At 46.6% G+C, this 23,925-nt stretch overlaps 1 protein-coding gene across 3 annotated transcripts in view; it reads right to left on the reverse strand.

Moving 5' to 3' along the window:
• Positions 1–23,925, reverse strand: part of SLC6A9 (solute carrier family 6 member 9) — a 52,757-nt gene that overhangs the window by 2,399 nt on the left and 26,433 nt on the right. For all 3 annotated transcript variants that reach the window (XM_081009405.1, XM_081009406.1, XM_081009404.1), the window contains 11 exons: positions 8,319–8,475; positions 7,421–7,552; positions 6,459–6,714; positions 5,306–5,438; positions 4,431–4,565; positions 4,156–4,259; positions 3,210–3,447; positions 2,281–2,415; positions 2,074–2,173; positions 617–717; positions 95–265 (listed from right to left, as the gene is read on the reverse strand). In XM_081009405.1, the coding sequence (XP_080865531.1) occupies positions 95–265; positions 617–717; positions 2,074–2,173; positions 2,281–2,415; positions 3,210–3,447; positions 4,156–4,259; positions 4,431–4,565; positions 5,306–5,438; positions 6,459–6,714; positions 7,421–7,552; positions 8,319–8,475 (1,662 nt within the window). The remainder of the gene's footprint in view (positions 1–94; positions 266–616; positions 718–2,073; positions 2,174–2,280; positions 2,416–3,209; positions 3,448–4,155; positions 4,260–4,430; positions 4,566–5,305; positions 5,439–6,458; positions 6,715–7,420; positions 7,553–8,318; positions 8,476–23,925) is intronic.

Consider the following 23,925-nt stretch of genomic DNA (forward strand, 5'->3'; position numbering starts at 1 on the left):
GGAGGCAAGGGAGCGGGTTAGTGGTTTCAAAGCCCTTGGCCATTGGGATCCAAGGCAGGGGGCGCTCGGCTAGCCTGCTAACGGACAGCCTCACCTGCATCAGCGAGTCCCCTTCTGAGCGCAACACGCAGAACACGGCATAGATAGGGATGCAGATGACCGACGAGAGCGCCATAAGGAAACCGATGGAGATGGCCCAGGTGGGGTACACATAGGTATTGTAGGAGATCGGTCGGTACTGGATCACTGTGAACACGAGGATGAACTGAGGAGAGAGGGGAAAGAAGACTGAGTGATACAAAGCCCAAGGGGAGCAAGGGGGGGATGGCATCAGGCAACTGCCCTAATTCCACACCCTCCTGTCCTCCTTCATACTGGTTACGCTTATGCCCAATGTTACACTCACTGCATCTTTGGGAACCCCTCTTGCCTCTGCAGATGTGGTTCTTCCTCGTTGGTATTTCCCTTGTCTTCTTCCTTGGCACTGTTCTCTCCTGTACTGGTGCACTACCTGACGTCTCCCCCCTCCCCCAACTCATATGTGAGTGGCTGTTCACAGTCCTCTCCCTCCCATTCTAGCCCCCTCTCACTGGGAGTGTTCTTGTCACACACTCACAAATATGATAACAGGAGAGATGAATCTCCAGCAGATTTGGAAGAAGATGGGTGGTGGGAAGCCCAGCATCATCTCAATGTCCTTGAAGTAGTTCCGGTGCCCTGTGTGAAGCAGAGGCAAAGGGTGATCAGAGGAGTGGCACGAACCAGGGATGTTGTAACTGGGCACTAGGGCCAGTTGCAGGTTTCCATGGCCCTGTTGTATGTAGTAGGGTGTCTGTGGGACTCCACATTGTAGATTGTGCACTTTCTCCCACCGTGATGGGTCTCTCTTCCCACCCCACATCATGATTCCACAGATTTTCCCTGCTTTGACAGAGGAAGCAGAGCACCAGATAGTCAGTTTGCCCCAGAGGTTCCAACTGCTTCATGGGAAAGGACCTGGATGAGACAACGGAGCTGAACCCTTGCACACAGCCAGTTCCAGGGTTGTGTTTCTTATGTGGGGTGGGAACTGGGCCCTCTAGTGAGCCAACTTCCACAGACAGCTAGGAGATACCCTTGTACTTTCCCACAATGCCCTTGGGTGCCTGATGTAGCTCTAGGGCACTGTGGGAAATGCAAAGACTTTCCCAGCTGGATAAATAGCTGTTTACAAGAGTGTCTACTCCTTAGGGTTTTAATTGTATTTATTGTTATTGTGTTTTTAATTGCTTTTAATAATTTTAAGTGTACATTGCCTTAAGACCAGTGGTTTAAGAAGGTGATCAATAAATTGTGGTGATGGGAGTGGTGGTGGTGATGATATAGTGCTGCCTGCAGTCCCAGCTGAAAGGCATAGAGGATCCAGAGCAGCCATCAGCATTGGTGGGCCAAGAAATAATACTGAGGCCTCAGCAGTTGTCCAAGATTCCAGATGCTGACACCAGGCCTGCTCTTGCACAGTTTATTTTCCTAGCAACAAGCATTTCTCTCACTGGCGAATGGGAAATCAGGTCAGCATCTTGGACCTCAGCAAGTGCCTCACCAAACTGACCATTGGTAGAAGCCTTGTTGGACATGTTATCTTCAACAGAATCCGTATCGCCCTGCCTGAGTGACGTTACTCCTATATGGATTTGGGGACTAGGGAAAACATTGGCTTCATCGTTAGTCTGGAGAAACTAATCTATGGTGAAGGTTTCACAAGCCAAGAATGAGCAGAGGGTTTGCTGATTTCCCTCCAGAGGTACCACAGTCCCTTTTTCTTGTTGAATATAATTTATTCAATTTCCCTAACAATCCTAGGGTTCCTATCTGTCAGTCACACTGCAGACAGAAGGAAGATGTCTTGGTAGTCTTGACTACCAGTGAAAGGTTTTGTTGGACTGTGGAATACCCTGCCCAATTCTGATTGGGAATGCCAGTCGCTGCCCAGCTTATTCCTGACATAGCTTCTAAAAAGGATGAAGTGCAAACGGCCCATATCTTGACTCGCTACCGCAGAAGAAGCTTCCAGGCAACTCTCAGGATACTTACCATAGATGTACATGATAGAGACGCACATGATGCACGAAATAACGACAAGTGAAAAGCTTGCTGCATAGTTGTCCATTAACAACAGCCAATAGATGCCAGCCTGGAGAATGGAGGGAAGGAAAGCTGTCAGTATGGGCAACACCTATTGCCTTCAGCTCAGTAAGGGCTGATTTCCCTAAGAATGCCCCCTCTCCCTGTGCCCCATACCTGTGTAGTGAGTGGAACCCCTAGAAGAAAGCCCACTACAGCCACACCTAGAGTCACAAAGGTTTTCCGACGGATGATCCACTCATTTCCTATTTCATCCACAATGGCTGTGACCAGAGTCTCCAGGAGGCAGAACTAAGGAGAGAATTGACCAAGGAGAAACAGGACGTGAGGAATATTGAGATGGCTCCAACCTCTCCATCCACCCCCTTTAGCAACAGGGCCTGCTGCCTTCCTCCTCCACCTGAACCAGTTCTAATACACTTTCAGGGCGAGGATCTGGACTGTTTGAGATGTGGCCCACAGCCTGTGATCAAAGATGCTTTCTTTGTTCTTTGGGACAACGTGGGCACAAATAACATTTTATATAACACCATTCTTATCTGTTCTTATTTTATCTGTAAGCCACATTGAGTCCCTGTCAGGGTAAAAGCTGTGATATAAATAAAATGCATGAGGATGATAATAATAATAATTTTTTTTAAAAAAAAATATAATGTAACTTTTTTGTCTGCAGTAGGGATAGCCAAAGAGATACCTTTCAGATGTTGTTAGATTACAATTCTTACCATCGTTGACCATTGGCCATGTCACATGGGGCGGATGGGAAATTTGTAGTCCAAAACATCTGGATGCAACCAGCTTGGCTACCTATCCCTAGTCCCTAAGCATGTGACTCAGCTCGTCCTTGCTCTACCCAGTCTGGAAAAAGGAGAATTCATTTCTGATGCAGTGCCCTGGGTGATTTCTGTCAAACCCTCCATCACCCAGTTCTGCAATGCCTCAGACACCAGTGCCCACTCTCACATATCCAGCCCTCCATTACTAAAGCACTCAAGTGCCCCAATTGCAAATGTGTCTGTTCTACATAGGTGCCTATACCCTCTCTCCCACCCCACAATATCTGACGGGTCAATTTCCATGATTACCTGTGTTCCCAGCCCCAGCAGGATGAGCATGAAGAAGAAGAGAACAGACCAAAGGGGCGAGATAGGAAGTAGTGTCAGTGCCTCTGGATATGCCACGAAGGCCAAGCCAGGACCATGGTCAGCCACCTTGGAAACATCCACACCTAGATGATTGGCCATGAAACCTAGGATGGAGAAGATGACGAAGCCTGCATAGACACTTGTGGCGCAGTTGGTGATGCTGATGATGATGCTGTCCCTGTTGGAAGTGGGAGGACATGTCACATTATGAGACACCAAGGAAAGGGTCAAAGAATGAGCCTTGGAGGTGGAGAGGAGGAGAGATTATTTCAGCCATGAAAAAATCATTGAATGAAGGAGGAAAAGGTCAAGCGAATGGTTTCATGGTATCTCATGTACTTTGTATTTCCTAAAGCTAAGCGCTTCTAACTCTCAACAATATCACCAGAGATAAGCAGCTCTGATTTATGGAGGAACAAAAAAGCGTAAGACACAAAATTTAAATTTTAAAAGGAGTAGGGAAAATCACCTCTTACTTCCCTTAACAAAGTGTGGCTGACATATATATGAGGTAACTAGTCCACCGTGTTTAATTCTGAACATATCCCCTATATTAGGGGTAGCTAATCTGTGGCCCTTGGAGTACATCATCCCTGACCATTGGCCATGCTGGCTGGGGCTGATGGGAGCTGGCGGTCAACAACGTCTGGAGGACCACAGGTTAGCCACCTTGCCCTATATGTTTTGTTAAGGCTCTGGTGATGAAATCAAGTCCCTAGACTTCATGGTTTTATGGAACAACTTGAAAATGGGCAGCATCTAAAATTGAGCATCTCAAAATGGAAGGGGTGCACCTCCCTATAGACACCTTCCAGAGACAAGAACTATGCCACGCCAACAAATAGTTTCAACATCCTTTCTGGATTGCTTATAGAATGAATCTTACCTGTAGCAATTGTTGTGGAACTTGTTATATGATGCCATGGTGATAAGTCCACCCCAGGCACAGCCCAATGAATAGAAGATCTGGGAAGCCGCATCTCCCCATACCTACGAAAGACAAGGAAAGGGCATTACCAGCACAGCTCCTTGCCTAGTTTACACAAGCCCCCAAACTCCTATGGTAAGGAGGGGAGGGGAAGAGGTGGTGTGATCATGAAATCCCAGAGATCATGTCCCAGGGGCAACAGCTCAAGCCTACCAGGCATTCCACACAAGTACCTTTGCATCAAGAATTTTGTCCCACTGCGGTGTCAGATAGTACATGATCCCGGTAACGGCTCCTTCAAGGGTTATCCCCCGCACAAATAAGATTGTCAGCACCACGTACGGGAAGGTTGCCGTGAAATACACAACCTGGGAGTCAATAGGAAAGTTGGATGAGAACATTAGAAGAGTCAGCTGGATCAGGCCAATGGCATCCTGTCCAGTGTTCTGTTGTCACTGCGGCCACTCAGATGCTTGTGGGAAACCTTCAAGCAGGACCCGAGCACAAGAGCACTCTATCTGCCTATGGTTTCCAGCAACTGGACAAAGATGTCTTCTTCCCCAGAAAACTTAGTTTCATCACTGTGTCAGTCGCAACAGGCTTGCAACTTAACTTTTACTCCCCGTCCCGCTCTTAAGGAAAACTTGCCACTGTTGTTACTGCTATTGTTGAATGTTTCTTTAGTACAACGTTTCTCAAACTTGCATCTCCAGCTGTTGTTGGACTATAGTTCCCATCATCTCAGACCACTGGTCCTGCTAGCTAGGGGTGGTGGGAGTTGTAGGCCAACAGCAGCAGGAGACCCAAGTGAGGAACACTGCTTTAGTACCAACAGTCTGTTTGGCAGCATGATTTTTCTGCCTATATCATGAATCTGTGTCCCCTGCTTAGTCAAGGTCTAAGCACTGGGCACACAGCTCAGCCTCTTCCTAAGGATCTAGAAGGGCAATTCTGAAGTAAACGTTTCTCACAAGCAACTCATTAGGCCTGGATAAGAGAGGAGGGGTAGACTGTTCACAGGCATTGGGTAGGCCATGTTGGAGGGCCAGAGAGGTCATTGTGCTTTGGATTTCCATGGAGAAGTTAGAAGAGAAGGAACACTACTTGCTTTTCCTGAGGACTTGACACCCTTGATGAGGCAGAGGAAGACGACGACCCAAGAGACGCCCAGACAACCCAGAAGAGGGAGCCGTACTTCGCCCAGGTTCCCAATGTCATCCGACAGCTTCAGCACATACCGCCTGGGGTAGAAGACAGCAGCACAAACCAGAGTTCATATGTGCTCCAGAAAACACACCCCAACCAATCTGCACCTGCCCAACCTGCCCCCACCCAAAGGTCCAACCCCAGACATTAGGGCTGCTGACATTGCCAGGAGTGACAGCCTATTATGTTAAATGCTGGCGTAATGGCCTTAGGACATTAGCTGCTTTGATCAAACAGTTGAAAATCGGAGATAGGAACCTTTGCATAAGTAAGCAAGCAAGCAAGCAAGCAAGCAAGCGAGTGAATACACACAATTTAGCACTAGCCTCAAGGTTTTGGTTATTTCTAGACCACTTGCATCATGAGACTTAGAAAAAGAAAAAAAATATCACAAGCATCTCTCAGATTCCTATGGGAACAGTCAATTTATAACCCTCCTCACAATATAAGAAACATTTCAGGGCCCGACTGGAGCTGAGGTCAATCAGAAGATGAATATAAAAATAATCCTCAACATATATTCTGTTCCAATCTTGTAATTCAAGAGGCAAAATACACAGGATGGTTTTGAACTTTTAAAGTGAAAATGCTGCAGGCTCATATTCACACCTACTATCTCCATCCCTTGGCTCAGCAATAAAGAGCCTGCCTTCGAATTATCCAGATGTGCTTGCCTCTGGCTGCAAATCCTTAGACACTCTCCCATCATTTATGACAAACAAGAGGTTTCCCCACATTCATTCTGATGACCCATGAAACTTTCAGGACAGCTGCATTCAAAACTTTTGTGCTTGGTCCCTATTTGGGGCAACATCTCTCCAATATGCAGCCTCCCTTAGAGACACCCAGTGATCCCAGGTCTGGAGCGTTTTGGTAACATCCTTAACAATTTAGGGAAGGTAAAAATAAGGCCATGATCTCCATCTGGCATATTTGAACTAAGATGTGTCCATGGTGGTCAGCTTGTTCTCTTGTGAGGCAGGCCCTCAGTTCCCGACTGACAAGCTGGTTCCCTCTTCATCCCACACCCATTTGCCCCCCTCCATCATCATCACCTCCAGTATTCCTCACTGGGGCTCGTGCGCTTGGCCGTCTGGTTAAAGAGTTGTGTGAAGTTGAGCGATGACCCAGCTGAGCCATTGGTAACGTCCAACACACCAGCGCAATCAGGTGTGTTCCAGTAGTTGCCGCAGTACGTCCAGGGTAGCACCCGTGTCATTGATGAGAAGAAATAATAGAAGGCGATGCAGATCACGACGTTGTAGTAGATTCCAATGTAGCTGGACACAACCATCATACCATACCCAACACCTGGAGGGAAAGGAAAGCGTGAGCACAAGTTGCAAGGGGGAGAGCTCTAAGGCATCTAGGGATGGGAGTTTGCAGCCAAATAAAGTATATGGCCTGTGCAAGTATGGACACACATACACTGAGGCTGTGGATATAAGGCACAGGCAGACAAACTGCAGCACAATTTGGGCCTGGTTATGCAATTTGTTGATTTATTATTTAACGTACCAAGACCTCAGCTTTCTGCCTAGTCAGCACTCAGGCCTGCATGCCTGCCCACCCCTTTCACACATTATGCTGCTGCTGCCTGCCCTCCCTGGTTCACTAACAGCAAAGGCACAACTGCAACAAGGAACGTGAGATGCAGGTGGAGGGAGCACACTGGCTGCACAGATGCTGCATCATGCCCTGCATGGTCTCCTGCACTTACAACAGGTGAGACTAAGCATGATGAAAAGGAAGTGGTATTACATGTGCAGTATTACATGTTCTAAATTTTGCTTTTGAACTAATCCTGCCCAGAGATGCCAAAGGTCCACTGCCCCAAAATACTGATTATCTGTCTTAAATTGATTTTGCTCCTAGCAACTCCAGTTGAAATGCAAATACTGTACGGATGTGCGCACAAGTCTCTACCCACACATGGGGAGCAAAGGATGCAGACTGCAAATGTGTTTGTAGCACAATAACCGGACAGAATGTATGCACTGAATGTGCTGCCTCTCACCTTTGAACATGGGGCTAATCCTCCAGACACCAAGGCAGCCCTGGCTAGCAAACTGTCCGAACGAGAGCTCCATGAAGAAGAGGGGGATCCCGCAGAACACCAACATGATGAAGTAGGGGAACATGAAAGCACCTGGAGACAGAAGAGGAAATGAGCACCGGAGAGGAACCATAGCTCAGGGGTAAAGCACATGCTTTGTAGGCAAAAAGGTCCATCTCCAGCATCTCAAGATGAAAAAGCTCAAGATCGGATGTCATATTCATTTGTTGTACTTACATCCCACTTTCCCCTCGTTTAACTTCTCCCCCTGGTGAGGTAGTGATTTGAGTCCTGGTTTCCCCCATGTCCTAGTCTGAGGCTCTGAACCACTATATCACATCGAGGAAAGACCTCTTCTACCTGGCACACTGGGCTAGATGGACAAATAGTCTTAGTACAAGGCAATTTCCTGTGCTTCAAGCCAGTGGAAAAGGAGCTTCAAAACCCTTAAGAAATGCAGAGATTTCCCCCAAGTGTCATATTCTGGGTGGGGAGAAAGCTGCCCAGAGTGTGGCATGGAATCCCAGTCCTCTCCTGCAGGAGGAGCCCTATACTCACCAGATAGTTGTGTATGAAGCTCCTAGGATACACCTTCGTCTGTGGGGACAAAGTTCCATCCCGGAACTAGCAGGACACAGCACTGCAATTCCCACCACACACAAACACACACACCAGTGCTATGCCAGAGCACTGGGTTTAGTGCCGGCTGGGGGCAGGGAATCAGTCCTACCCTGCTATTTGCAACACTGCACACGCTCTAGCCCCAGACAGTGTCAGGGCCAGGACTGTCAGCAAATGCAATGCAGAGTGGGTCCTATCTCTCTTGTGCTGCATGCACCCTTCCCCGGCCAATACTCACCTCCTCCATTGCGATAGCAGAGGTAAGGGAAGCGCCATACATTGCCAAGCCCAACAGCGTAGCCAACGCTCGTGAGAACAAACTCGATCTGGTTGCCCCAGTTGCCACGCTTGAGGTTCTCGTCTCGCTTAGCCGTCTCGCCAGGCACAGCACCATTCTGCCAGAAGAGGACAGTCAGTTATTGCAGGTAGGGGAATGGCAAGAGGGTGGGCGGAGGTAAGTTATCCTATTCCTTCCTTCTGGGTCTCCCCTACTGTCAATCCTGTAAGGTCTTCCCACAAAAAGAGGGGCTTTAGAAGGGGCAACAGGCAGATAACAAAACAAGTCATATGGATGGGGACACACACACACACACACAAACACACACACACCCTTCTGCAACTTTGGATGCTTGCGCTGCTGGTGGTTTAAAGTCACTCCCCTTCCCCAGCTGGAGGCAAAGCAGGCAGGGGGCGGAGAGTTTGATTATGCTAAGGGGGCTGCTACCCCCTGCCTGCCCAGATGAATAGTCCTGGGTCAGGCTGTAGGGAAGCTGGCAGCTGCAGCCCATACAAAGCAGGCATAAGAGGAGTCAGCACAAAGGAGCCTCTGTGCCTGTTCCCTCTGCCTGCCTACTGATGGAGCACAAGAGGCCACAGGAAAGGCAAGCAGATCCCTTTACTCACTGGCAGGGAAGCTAAGCCCATCAGGGCATCAGAAAAGCCCTGCTGGACCACACCAAGCCCCACCTAACCCAGCATACTGCTTCCATCAGTGGCCAGAACAATTGCTTTGGGAAGCCCACAAGCCAGGAGGGGGGCTTCATGAAGATACCTGTTGTTTTGTCCCTGGCACCTGATATTTACAGATTTATCTGAATCATTTATGTCATTACTTCATGAATGAACTCTCCATGTGGAGGTTTCATTTAAGCCAGAGGTTTTCAACCTTCTTGAGTCCATGGCTCCCTTGACCAACTACGTTCTTTCTGTGGCACCCCTGTGGGGCTCAGGAGCCCAGTTATGTCACCCCTTGCTTGCAGAGCTGGCAGCCTCACACACTTTTTTGAACACCCCCCCTTGTGGAGTGTTCCCTCAGCCTCCTCTCCGCTTCCCTCTCCTTGGGAGTCCTCCAGGCAGCACCTTAAATTGGGAGGCAGCAGTGGCTGCAGCAGGAGCCGCTGGGCCTACATGGCAGATAGGCTCCCCTTCAGCACAGGGCACTCGGATCCCAGGCAAGCCTTGGAAACAGCAAGAACAAGAAAGGCCAGCGCAGTACCTGCCTGCCTGCCCGGCCTCCCAATTGTCTGTCCATTCCCCACAGCAAGGGCTGGCGGACTGGCTGGCTGGGCTCCCTCATCCACTTGCTTGCTTACTCTGAGGCTGCCTCAGCTCCTGGCAACCAACACCTCCTGGCCAGCCCCACAGGCACCAGTTGCCTGGGGAGCTTGTAGCCAGGGCTTCAACAAACAGCTATGCAAGCCTTTGGGAGGTAGATGTGAAAGGGCATCAGAGGAGGGAGGGAAGGAAAGAGGGACAGAGCCCAGTGTTGCCCGCAGCACCCCTGACCATCATTCAAGACACCCCAGGTTAGAAACCACTGATTTAAGCCATTGTGACCGACTGCTGTTGAGACTTCGCATCCTGTAATTATTTATCGCCCTTTACAAAGCCCTATAAGCCAGTGACCATTACTGTATCCTGTGACAGGGAATGCCCAATGTTAACTATGTTTTGTGTGAAAAAGGAACAGAAATATACTCGTGCTTGTTCCTGGCAATCTCAGGAGGAAAACTGGATCCTCTCTTTGGCTCTTGGTAGCTAATTCAGAATATGCCCATTGAGCGTACAGTCTATGGATGTTTACATGGCATCACTAAATTGCCCTTTTATAGATGTTAAGTCCCTTTTATACTCACAATAAAAGTGGGGAAATTACTATATCTGACCTGTCAGCCCATAAGTGAGAGCTGTTCTATTAAGAACATATAATGGTAAACGGACTACAGGCAACTCCCCGTTTGCATGAGGATTGAGTTCCGGGTCACTGCGCATGTCAGCGGTCACATGTAAGCCTGTTCCACCCCCACCCCCATCTGGGGCCAAAAACAACATATGCACCAGCAAATTTGGGTTGCACAGTTATAACTTGTGTGACAAGCCAGCTTCTTCCCTGTAAGACTGGAAACTGGTGGGAAGAATGCATTAGAGAGTGGAGAGGGTGGGGAGAGAAACACTTGCTTTGACGCAATGTCATCTAATCTCCCCAAAAACAATTCTGAACCAATGGTCATTAAATAGCCAATGTTATCTCCCTGCAAACAAATCAGGGCGAATGCTTAGTAAACCGGTCATCTGGAAGGAAGTGCCCACGGTGTGTCTATCTGTGACAAAGGCTGGTTATTGGCTGTAGTAAAAGGATATCACCAGGAGAGGGAGCCTCAGTCCTCCTTAATCATACCGAGTCCTTTAAGGTCTGTCAGAGAAAATAAATGATACTAAAAAATCTTGGCCCATCACCCTAGAGTTCCCCTTCTGAATGCGTCCAATGCTAGCCCAAGCCTTAGACATGCCCCCAATTTCTCTATCCCCTAAGGGGCAGGGGGAAGAACAGAGGCTACTTGCCGCAGCGTTGACAGAGCCAAGGTCTGAGCTACCTTTGGAACAGTACGACTTCCAAGTGGCTGGAAGCACTCAGCCCCACACAGAAGAAGCCCAAGCACCACACAGGACAGGATGCTGTCATCAAGCGTAGCCGCTTTCTGCAGGACAAAAATGGAGCTTTTATGCATCTAGCTCCATCCTGGCACCACCAGTTCCCTGTACTGCCCAAGGATAACAATGGCAGCCTTCAGATCAAAGGAACGGGAGATGTGCTGTGTCAACAACAAAGCCTGGCTTCTCTTCGCTTAGAGCGGATGGGGCACATCTGGCCGTGCTCTGGAGCAATATTTCTCTGGCGGCTACTGCCTGTACCTTGCCCCCTCCTCCTACTGAGAGATGGGACATCACCTGAAGATGCTTCTGGGTTCAGTTCTCCTGCATGAGACTTAAGTGATCGTTAGTTCGCTTGCCTACCTACTTGAGGGGTAAATCAGAATTTGAAGTAAGTTGGATCAGCAATTTGCAAAGACTCTCCTCTGTCAACTGCCACTTGGAAAATTATTAACATCTTATTAAGAAAATTTCAGTTATAGAGAAAATAAACTGATAAAAGAGAAGGGAGAGAGAGAAGTACAAATAAAAAAACAAAAAAATTAAAACATAAGAAAAGACATAGGATACACTAAATATAATCAGCTACACTACCATACATATAGATATATCAGTACTATTGTTGTCTAGATACATATATGGTTATTAATAATCTACTATATTCTGTATAATCTCATTGCAAATGTCAATATATTTCACCTATTATTCATAAGTAATTAAATAAACCATGACAGAGCTGTTTCTTTCCAGTTGAAGGAGTGATCTGTCAATAAGCAAAGATTGGGAGCAGGGCGTTGCAGCTGGCGCATCCTAGAATCCCTTGGTTATACGGATGGATGATCAGCCCTGTGCTAGCAGCTTTTGCATCTTGACTGTTTAAATCAGGGGCAGGGAAACTTGTGGCCCTCCAGACACTGCAGGGCCGCAATTCCCACCATCCTCAACCAGGGATGCTGGGGTTTGTAGTTCAGCCACAGGTTTCCCCAACCCTGGGTTTAAACCTCCCCAACCCAATGCTGCTGCTTCTCATGAGGGTCTAAAGCACTTCCTTTTATTTTCTGAGAAACTCACGTTGGCTCCTGTGGTTTGCACCTCACACCCAGCCAGTGATCCCTCCAGTTGCTGGTGTGTTAGGAAGAGGGTGCTGCACTTGAGTGCTTATGAGATAGGTCAGCTTTACTACAGGAAGCAGAAAAAAGGGTATTGTAAAGAAAAAGTGGGTGTCCTAGGAAAGGAGCTCTTGGCCTCTGTGGGCCCTCCTGTTCATGGCTGGGGATCCAGCAGCAGCCTGCCCCTGCCCCATGTTCCAGGATGCTTTGCTGGGGAGGATGTTGCTCCCTGAGCCCCACTACTTCTCGGGAGCTCCGAGATGAACAGGCTGCCAGCAGGAGCGTTTCGCAGGAGCCTCTCCTGTGGATGCACCTCCTTTGCTCTCCCCCTGGTGCACGCAGCACACTCCACGTAGGCGCACGTGGCTGCCCGCTGATCGCAAACAATTGCTGTGAGCACTCAGCAAATGGAAGCCGTCGTTTCAGCTTTGCCTCCTGCCACTGGGATGGGAGGGGGCTGGCAGCCGGCGAGTTGTGCACCTAACCGTGTCATTCAATTAGAGCCAGCAGCCGCTCTGGCACAGAGCTGCCAAGGAGCCATCTGCTGCGCTAACTGGGGGGACTGGCAGGGTACGGGAGAGCCACGCCTGCTAGAAGTGACCTCTGCTGTGAGCCCTGGCCATGGAAGCCGGAGTGGGGATTGTGGCATCATGGGGACTCGGCAGCAACCTAAAGGATCACCTCCAAGGATCTCCATGCTCTGCAAGGGACAAGGAGACCCTGCACACAACCTGTCTCCAAAGAAAAGACCGCACACACAATACATTTATAGCACACACACCCCAAAAGAATCCTGGGAGCTGTAGTTGGTTAAGGGTACTGAGAAGTGTAGCTCTATGAGGGGCAAACTACAATTCCCATTATCCTTAGGGGGGGTGTTTTAAAAATATGGTATGTACACAGCCAAAGGTATACATTTGCCAGTGGCAAGCAGGGAATAATACCACATCCTAATATCCTTATCCCAATCTTTCTCTGTATTCTTCACATCCACCCTTGACACAAGGGAGGCTTGAAGTCATTTCCCCACGATAAGTGGAGTCTTGGAGGGGCAAATGCAAAGAGGGGAAGTCAGCAAACACTTTGCATACACAGAATGCACCCCAACCATAGTTGCAAGACAAGGGAGTCAGGCCAAGAGACAATCCTGCATCATGGCAACGTTTGACCCAGCAGTTCCAAGGGCTGCTCTTATGGGGGATGTTTGTGTTTTAGGGGCAGAGAATCTGGCACTTTTGAAGAGCTGTAGCACAATATAACCTTTAACAGATGTTGCCTCTCCTCCATCAATTCTGAAATGAGAAACAGAATATGAACGGAGCCCCAGAGCGTTCTAAGACTAGCAGTGAGATACATGTATTTATGCATATTTGTCCCAAGGTTTCTCTGCATGCTTGTTTACAGAAAAGTATGTGTGTAACTGTTACATACCTGCACATATACATGTGTATACATGCATCTAGGTATGTGCAAATAACCTTGCATGGTTTGCTTAGACGGGGATAAGGTTGATGGCCTGAGCATTGCCAGCAACTTTCCCTTGGTGCCTTTTGGCTGAAGGCTAAACCAGCCCTGTCACATGGGGTCTTTAATATGGGTGGCTACTCTTAACCAAACAGCCTTCTCCCTCCAGATACAGTCAAGCTGTTACTGCATAAATGCAGCTTCTGGAGGGGCAGTTCTGTTAATCTGTTGCAGCAAAACCAACAAAGTGCCTTGTGGCATCTTAAAGACTGAACCAATTTATTACGACACTAAGTATTATCCTCATTTGGTTCTGTAAATACACCACACACTCACACTGTGCATAGCAAAAAGAAGAAGAAAAAGGACAACCAGTGGAGCGGAATGGCAATAAAATGCAAAAAGTACATGCAAAGACTGAATTGAACTTAAATGGGGATGGGAAGAGCAGCAGCATTCACAACAGCAGTAACTAGTAAAAATACAACCATCCTAGCATTGTTAATTAGCAAACTGTACTGGAACAGGAACCACTGTGTCTATTTATGCCCAAACGGATACAAGAAAACTTCTTAATAAGTTCTGATTCAGTCCTTTCAGCTGCTGACATCTCTCTTTAACATTTCCATGTTGAAGAGAAGCAGCTTCCAGGTCAGCAGTGGAGTGTGTCGGAAGAATTAAATGTTCGTTCAGTGGATTCTGATAAAAAGACAGGTATCTCACCATATCAGACCTGGGCTAGAAGCTCCAGCCCACTTGGATGATGGCGTATGTGTAATTTTATCTCAAAGAGTCCCCACAAAGACAATCTGAGGATATTGGCGCAATAACAGGTTATTCCACTCCTGGCTTTCGTGGCAAGTTTCCTATTGAGGTTCTGGGTCTGTACCCACCTGAAGGAAGCTTCTTTCTTTGGCTTTGTAAGATGTGTGACACAATTGACAGCAGAGGCTCCTCAGTGCTTTTCCACTTAGACCAATAGGCCTTTCACCAGGGCACAGCAGGGAATCTGGGGCAGAGAGAGGAAGTGCTAGCACCCCCTCCCTTTCTCTCACCCGCGGAAGCAGGGAGTCCAGATGCTGTAAATCAAGCAATGAGTGCGTTCCCAGCTCCCCTCCCGCTCTGCCCCCCATTCCTTCTGCATTGATCGAGTCCTTGCCGGGCGCTTGCGGCCATTCATGTTCCCTGAGCATGGGCTCGGGACGAGATGTTCAGGCGGCAGCCACATGTGACCGCGTGGCACGTTCGCTGGCACAGTTAATGGGGTTGCCAGCCTGGCTACACAGCACTTTGCAAGGAATTGGATACACAGCCTGGTAGCCTTCCCCATAAGGAGTCATAACGGTGCGGTAGCTATGTCAGGCTGTTGCAGCAAAAACAGCAAGAATATTGCGGCATCTCAAAGACCTGTGGAGTAGAGTCCACTTGATCAGATGCATGAAGCGTTATCCTGCATTTGCTGTGGTGGTGGGGGTCTCTCTCTGAGTGCATGTATGTATATCAGCTGTGCCTGCATGCCACAATAATGCTGTTGGAAGCGGAGTTCTGATTTGTTACCATGAAATAAACCAAAAATGTAAAGCCAAGAACAAAAGTTGACTGCTGTTCACAACTGCCCAGAAATAAATATACCATGAATACGTTTGTTTGTTTGTTTTTACACTAAAACTTTGTCAAATCGCTATACAAATCGTTGTGTATGGCCAACACACAAATCCTCTCTCTAATAATTAGTAAACTAATTAACAATGTGGTAAAATGAGCTACTGTTGCTCGATTCTGGCACAGGTGAGAGAACTGAACTTTTCATAAATTACAGTTCAGCAGTTTCAAGCTGGAAGTCTCCCTCTGAAGTTCCTTTACTCAAGAAGGTCAGTAACAGTGAACTGGGTGGTTGAAGTGTCCCCCCCCCCCGGTGGTTTCTGAATAGGGTGGCAGTTTATGATGTTCTAGTACTGTAACATGAAGCCCCAGGGTATCACACAACACAACTGCCTCTATCCTTTATATTCTACTTGTGTCAGCTTGACATTAAAGAATGACTCTACACCATTAGGCTGTGAAGAAAAATGGTCATAGTTTGTCCTACCAGTTCAGCTGTCCTAGCTGGTACACAGTTTCCCATGGCCAAAGGAGCAGCATCTCAAGAGTAAGGGCAGCACTATAGTTGGCTGCAGGTCAGATCCTCCATGGCTGACTTCTTAAAGCATGCTGCTCACTCTGAGTAGCCTAATCCAACTTGAATTGCAAAGCGAGCGCTAATGAGGCTTCTGTTCTGCTTAATTAATGGGAGCTCAGTTCACTCTGGCCACGTGGTGGTCTGTTGGGCAGAGAACTCCCAATAGGAACTCAAAGAGAAGGCTGGAGTGAAACTCATGGAAGTGGCCCATTGACTTGGGCAACTCCCAGCATACACTGCTGCTTCTTAGCATGTTAGGATCAAGCCACTCTTTGCAAACAAATGCAGGGAATCGGTCCTCCACTGCTTCTGTTACTACTTCTTAGGGGGAGGTGAGTACCGAGGCTAATCCTCCGTTACCATTGCCTTTCTGTCACCTACTGGAAGAAACTACCAACCCTGCCATTTTTGGGCAGCCAAGACAAGCAGTGGCTATAGCAGGGCAGGAATGGGTCACACATTCCCTTATTAGAGGAAGACATGTGAATTAGCTCCCACAGTGGGTCAGAAATTAAATCAGTTGACTTTTCATGAAGGAAAACTGTCTTGGCAAGAAAACAGGTATTTGGCGGGTCTGGCCAAATCATGTATTGGTGGCAGCAATTTTACCTGTCGCATACAGACAGAATGTTTCACTGTTTGGGTAGATTTATAATGATATCCTCCAAGAACAAGGGCTGATTTAAACCAGTGCTTTAAATAAAGTATAAAACATATTTTATACTAAATTCTGCCTCAGCTTTATACTACTACCTAGGAGCATATATGGTCATGCAGCTTTCAATGGTGATGTTAATTATTCTGTTTGGCATTCTTTCTATACATATGTGTAAAGTCACTTACTTGAATACTTTTATACAGAACTTTCCAGAAACAAGGGCTGGTAGTTACTGTATAGAAGAGCACTGCTCACGCATTCCCACCCAAGGCCTGCCAAGCATCCTCAGGAAGCATCCAGCAGCTCATTCATGCTCCAGATCCAAGGGCATAAGAACCTCCTGGAGGGGGGTGGAATAGGAGAAGAACCATGTATGGGACCCTGGGGAAGAATGAGTTGCTGGGTATTCCTAGGGGCAGCAAGAGGTTAACCCAATAGGGGAAGGAACAGCTACACCAGCTTCTAGGGGGAAAGTTCCACACACCTTTCTATACTTGTGGAAGAGGATTCCATTTGGATCAGACATAAGAAAGTGATTCATAAATTAAAAAATAGCAGCAGCAACAACAACCCTGGTCCAACAAACCAAAGAATAAGCTATGAGAACACAGACTCCTGCCTCTTCCCTTTTCTCTTCCTTAATTCAACATTTCCTTGTTTCCTGAATGAGTTTCCAACAATATATGAACTAGGAAATGATCATTTGAGTGATCCCTGTCAAGCAGGATAACAAACCATGGACTGCTATCTTGGTTTGTAGGGAGCATTCAAACCACAGTTTCTTAGTTTGGACATCATGGTTTGGATGCCACCAGTTTAATAACTTAAGTAGTACTGAATTAAAGTCCGTAAGTGGGATAAAAATGAAAAGTCTAAAACAAGCTGGTAGGCAGACACACACACTTTCATTATCAGTTTATAATTCCAAGCTTCTGTTCTGACTTTGTACTTGGCAGTTCTAGAGTGGTATCTGTCTTAGCCTATTGCAACAACAACAAAAGGGTCTTGTGGCATCTTAAAGGACAACAAATTAATAAAGAGAATTACGGCATAAACGTTTGTGGACTACAGTTGATTTCATCAAGTACATAAAGTTGCAAGTATATCTTCACATGGTTATTGGTGGGGGTTGAAGAATTGCAAATGCTGATGCCAGAGGTAGTAATAAATTGTGTAAATAACAGTGGTAATTTACAAAACAGTTGTTGCTGATAACACAGAAACCCTGACATTTGTAAACTAGGTAGCACGCAGAGTGTGATAAACAAATAAACATTGTCCCAAATTTCCAATTCAGTCAACAAATTATAGCACTGAACCTCTTGATGAATTCAGTGGTTTTACACTGCAATTTCTCTTTAAAGCTCTGTGATGTCCTTGGTTTCAGTATGCATGCACAGGGGCCTCCTGTACTGACATGGTGCAGCTATTTCATCACACTATATTGGTGCAAGATGCTTTTGTGCAGGTATAAATGTATCACAAAGTTCACCTTACGTGCCAGACAATCATGATGAAAGCTACCAAGTTCTTGGTCTGCTGTGGAAGCACGGGTTTCTACCAAATTCTCCCTCTGGCAGAATTGTGAGCCCTCCTTAAATGCTGTTTGTTAAGCCTGGATTTCCTCCCCACATAGGCAGTGCACCAGGAATGCGTGCAAACAGTCACCATTCTCCGGACATTTAGCTTGCCTCTCTCCCATTACTGAAATGTTGCGGTTACTTGAGGGGGGAAATGCATTTTTAAATGTTCACCTCCCCAGGAAGGCTCTTTATCCCTGGTGCGCTCCTGAATATAGGTTCTTCCTGGTGCTGCCACTATCCCCATATGAGTGCAGTACTATACCTTTCCTCACTATTTGTGACTATTGCGGAAATACCAGTGCCTCAATGGACAAAAGCAAATGCTGCAAATGTTTTCATATTCAGCCGGAGCCATGTTAGAACTGATCCTGAGCAATAGTTTGAGGTGGCAGAACTAGGGGAGCCATTTACCCTGAATCCCCATGGATGCCATTAACCTGCTTCTTCCTCTAACAAAGCACAAAAGGGAAAAGTACCACAAACTTCACTTTTTACTTACAATGCTGGTGAATTCAAGAAAAAGTGTGTGTGCATCTATATTCACATATATGCATGATTTTGCATCCTCCTACCTGCACCCATCAAGTCAGGACTCATTCACACTTCCACATGCCCTGCTGCTTGCCCTCGGGGAAACCCAATCTTTACTGCTGAATTGGAGCAAAAGTCAGTTGGGTTTTTGTCCAGATTGACATTTGCTCTGATTTAGCACTAAGCAGCAGGCTTTCAGGAAGTTGTGGGGCACAGGCAAAACCACTCAGACCCATGTTTTCCAGGCATGGGACAAGCGGAAGTGCGGAAGTGTAGACGAGCCCTCCGTTGCATAGCAAATGTGGTACAAATACATACTGAATTTGACCCAAGTGATGACACAGATCAGAGAGCCACCCATGGTTTCTCCTAGAGACACAGCAGGATTTCATAGGCATGAGAAGGGGAAGGAAGTTCTTATACCACCTCATGCTCATCCATCAGGACTCCCTGGCAAGAGCTACCTTTCTTATGCTAATTCACCTGTTGGCTCAACTGGTGGGCCTCATGGCTGAGCTTGTAAGGCCACTGGGCTGCTTCCAGAAGGAGGCTTCAATCAGGCAACAGGATTTATGCTAGAGAAGCTCCTGTCAGCTGCACAGCCCCTTCCGGCAAGTGGTTCCCAAGGGACATGCTGCCCTTGCAGTGGTGAAGGAAGAGAAGCAGGTCTGGGCTAGAAGCCAGGTGGCAAGGAAGGCTTAGCTAGGAGCCAAGGGAAATCCCTCTTTTGATCCCAGCTCACTCACTGCTTGAGTCAACTGGAGCCTCACCTGACCCCCACTCATTACCCCACAAAGCCTCCAACTCTGGGGCAGTGCAGGCAAGAAGACAACTAGCTGCTCAGCTTATATCAACAACAAGAAGCCTAGAGCATGCTGGAGTCAAACTGTTCACAACATGATGCCCTCAGTACCAAAGGGAACAGGGAAGATCATTTTGGAGTGCCAGTGGGTAGAGACTGGGCACAGAATGTTCATCCTAGGCTAGGAGCTGCACAACGTGTATGTTTCTAAATATTCTAGTGGAAGTCAGGAGGAAAAGAGGAAGCAGCAGATATTACCAGAAAAGCTTTTCCCAATTCCCCCAGCCGTGCTGGTCAAAGGGCTCCCATGATCACCTTCACATACTGCACCTTTATTGCATTGAACCAGTGTTGTACTCAATATACAATGGGTCAGAGGGGAGATGACCTTTCTTACCTTATTGAGGGTTCTATGCTTCAGTCTGAAGCCCGAACATTTTAGTAAAAGTCACATGGGACATCCAGCAGAGGTGCTGCTACCCAGGTGTGTTCTGAAGGCACAGGAGGTCACCACTTGGCTGATGCTAAACAAGTTTGTGGCTGGATTGCCTGAGAACTACATGCATGCCTACTTGGATCCCATGATAGAAGAAAGGAGGGATATAAGTGTAATAAAATAAAATAAAATAACATAATAGATGCTATTCACACAATATGTGAAAGTATATTTAATTGGAGGGAGATGCCTGAATCAGGAGATGTTGAAAGAGTGGATTATTATGCCAGTGAGAAGTTAACATTAAGAATAGTGAATCCAAGCATCAAATTAAATATTATTCAGTGTTTGATGGACAGGGCTGATCTTTTCTTTTCTTTGCCTTCTTTTGCTACAACCTTTAGACTGCATTCACTATCATTCTATAGATTTTCTCCTTCTCCAACACATATTAAGTATGAGCACGGGGGGGGGGGGGCGCTTCTCATTTCATTTGCCCCCAAACCTGAATCCTTTTGGCGTAGGAAGCAGCACTTCCAAAATGGTGCTAGGCAATAAATTGCGGGGATGGAAGAGACAAGCTGCTTTCCCAGGTGGGATGTTTTCTCCACCTCATCCTTCTCTGGAATTGCTATAGGATGGTGGCACTTTGGAAAAAAGATTACATAGATCAATCAGCCTTCCTCAGCCTGCTATCCTCCAGATGTGTGGGACTATAACTCCCATAAGCCTCAGCTAGAATGGCCCATGGTCAGGAGAGTGAGCATTATGGTCTACTAACATCCAGAGGGCCACAGATTGGGGAAGGTTGTCCTAGATGGATGACTAAAAAAAACCTTGCTTGCCATGTGCATCCTTGGTGCCATCTTGGAGGCACTTTCCCACCTGCCAGTTCAGGGGCTAGAGCTCTTAAAGTTAGGGCCCAGGGGCAGCATATTTTGGAGAAAATCTGCCACCCCTAAATTGCTCTTCAAATTCACTCCCTGTGATGGAGCTTTCAGCTTGCCTCAAGAATGATTCTTGTCACTCTGGTGCTTCTCTGTAAGCTTACCTCAACACTATTCTATATATTTCCTCCATACATTATTTGCTTATATTACCACCCTCTTAATTCAAAATACTGTATGGTTTAATGGATGTTGAACTAAAGGGAGCCTGTTAAATGGACAGAGGCAGCAAATCAAAGGCTTGTGTCAAAAGTAGCACTGTCCAGCATGCCAAGAATAGCCAAAACAGGTAGAAAAGAATAAGGAACTGAGGTTGTGCATCCAAAAATAAGAGTTATGCCACCACAAGTTCTATATACACACACAGCTCTACAAGGTGACATTGAATTGCATTTGGCCCAGCGCAATTCAAACATAGTTTTGAGCTGGGAGCAGGATGAATTCATTATGCAACCCATAACCCCAAAGCAGCTACAGAACCACCTGTATGATCTGTAGCAAGTTCATCAAATCAGAAATCTCACTTTGGGTAAATCTTTGAAAGGAAATGTTGCTCCACACTGCAAAAGAAGTCACCAATTGTGATGTCCCTCCCTCCCTTCATGTACTGATGAGCAAACTTCTTTTTAATCACGGAAATTATTTGTCTGCTTCACTGACTATAACAACGGTTTGGACTCCATCTGGCACCCAGGCTGAACCTTAAATTGCTACAGAAAGCAACTGAGGGTAAAACATATGACCTGATTAAATCTATGCATCAACCCATCAAATGCAGGATAAAAATAAATAGGCAAACTGAGGTTTTAAAAGAGGCATAAAGGAGTGAGCCGGGGACGCAGCGCTCAACTCTCCTCACTCCAACCCATACACAAACTGCAACCACTGGCCTCAGACTTCCTTTAAATGGGACAGATCAGCTTTGGTAGCTATCACCTTCAGTGCAACAGCAAGGAAATCGACTGCAGTATCGGAGCCCCACAAGTCAGGTTGGAAGATAACACCTACTGTGACCATCCAGGATTTTGGGTAGGTGGGATTAACTTAGTCAAGGTTTAGCCCACATACAGGCAATTTGTGGCTCTCCAGATGCAGGACTACAACTCCCATCAACCCCAGACAACATGTCCAATGGTCAGAGATGAGTTGCAGTGCAGCAATTATTTGGAGGGCCCAGTGGCAGACCTTAATTGTTGAACTGTTATGGGAGCCCCTTTGCAACCAGCAATTAGGTCTGGATAACCACTGTTATCTTCTTCAGTTGGGTTGTTTACAATCTTTACAACATCCGTGCTACTGACTCTCAAAAGTCTGAGAAATATAACTAAAACAAATAAATAATCAATTTGAGCCATGCAACTCAAATTGAGTCTACTAGACCCATTTTTTTTTTAAAAAAAAGCAATGTGGATGAAAGTTGCTTCTGGGGCCCCTCTGGGATTAAGGGCCCTGAAGTTTAAATTTCATTAGTTTCGTAGCAGATCCACTCCTGGGTTCCCCATCTCTGGTTTAGGCTCTTGCCTTCGGAAGGGTGCAGTCAAGACTGATTCACAAAAAAGTAGCAATGGAAACTCAAAAGTCTTTGCCGAAGGGAGAGGAGGGGGTATCCTAAACACGATGGCTCTGGTTGTGATGCAAGCAATACATTTGCTTGCTGGTGTTGAGATTTGGTGAAGTTGGTGTTCCGTTTTTTAGAGACAGTTCCTAGATATCATTCCTAAAAATATGAAACCTGTTCCAAAGTGCTATGAGAAAAAAACAGTAATAGGTCCCACCCCCAATAATCTTAATTAATGAGTTGATTTTTCTTTTGTACTTGTAGTCATTCTGATACTTCATTTAAAGTTTCATAGTATATTTCTTGGTACATCCAAAACTAAGGGAACTGAACGCGATTTTCATTTTTTTAAGTCATTCTTGCTGGCTGTGGGACTTCTTCTAGAAGTGCAAAAATGCTGTGTTCCCCTTACCGCAAACCAAGTTGCAGAACTTACAAATTGCAGCTGGCTTCCAGTATTTGAAGTTTCTTGCTAGTATTGATATCTCTTGTGAAAATGATAGTATAACCAAGTCAGTATTAATACAATTTTTAAAAGGTTCGATTTCCTCTCTTTTAAATTTACTGCTGACAAATCACCAAAAATATGACTATTCACCCTATACTATACTTTGTGTTGAAAGCCATGCATATAAAGGTATTGTTTGCTTGTGGCTGATGCAAGACATTTTGCTGCCTTTGGCAAAAGACAAAATGGCGTCTCACCATTCCATGTACAGAAGCCAACTAGACTAGCATTTAAATCTTATTTCAATACTAGCAATGGTATAGTGTCCACCATACCTGAGGGCAGCAGACTACTTCTGTGGTTGCAGGATATGTCACAAGGCAGCATTGTCCTCAACAAAATGGTATGGTCCGGGAACTCACCAGGGGGAATACCCAAGGGGCTGCTGTCATTGCACCCCAGCACCTGGTAAATTAGACAGTCACCTCACTCTGTCTAATGGTAGGGCTGGCCTTGTTGATGCCTTTTCTTCTTGCTTTTAGTTGTTTTCACTTTTAAAAAGTTACTGAGAGCATGGATCCTGCAATCTGTTTCAGGAATGCCTCTGTTCAAAGGCTCAGATAAATTCCTTGTCCAAACCCCTGACCACAGACACTGTCCCAGCAGTGCAATCAGTGCATCAGTGTCTGAAACTTCCCCTTTACTCCACACAGAGCATCAAAAGTTCTGGACAGGTGTTACTAAGAAAAGTGAGGGGAAACTTCTTGGCTCCATGGGCCAGATCCTTAGCAGGATCTGATCTAGCCTCACAGGCCAAATTTGACAGGTAGGTGAGGCTTCCCACCTGTCAATCACCTGACTGCACAAGGGAATCAGTGCTTTGAGGTCTCAAAGCTATGACTTCAAAGCACCACATGCAGCCAGTCCAGCAGGCTTCCGATCCACAAATTGGTGGTGGGCAAGCCTGTTTTCCCTTGCTAATTCACAACAAGGAGTGCACTTCAAGGTTCCTGATTGTGCACTGGCAGATGCATCTTACCTGCCCCGCACCTAACGTCATATATGACATCAGGTGTGGGCAGCTGGGGTGGATGGCCATATTTGAACCTCTGGTGAGCCAAGTTTGCTCCGTGGGCCAGAGGTTCCCCACCCCTGTGCTAAAGTGTGCAGGAAGTGGAGTTACCAATAGCTACATGGTC

The sequence above is a fragment of the Podarcis pityusensis genome, assembly GCF_964106645.2.
Source record: "Podarcis pityusensis genome assembly, chromosome: 6".
Taxonomy (NCBI): Eukaryota; Metazoa; Chordata; class Lepidosauria; order Squamata; family Lacertidae; genus Podarcis; species Podarcis pityusensis.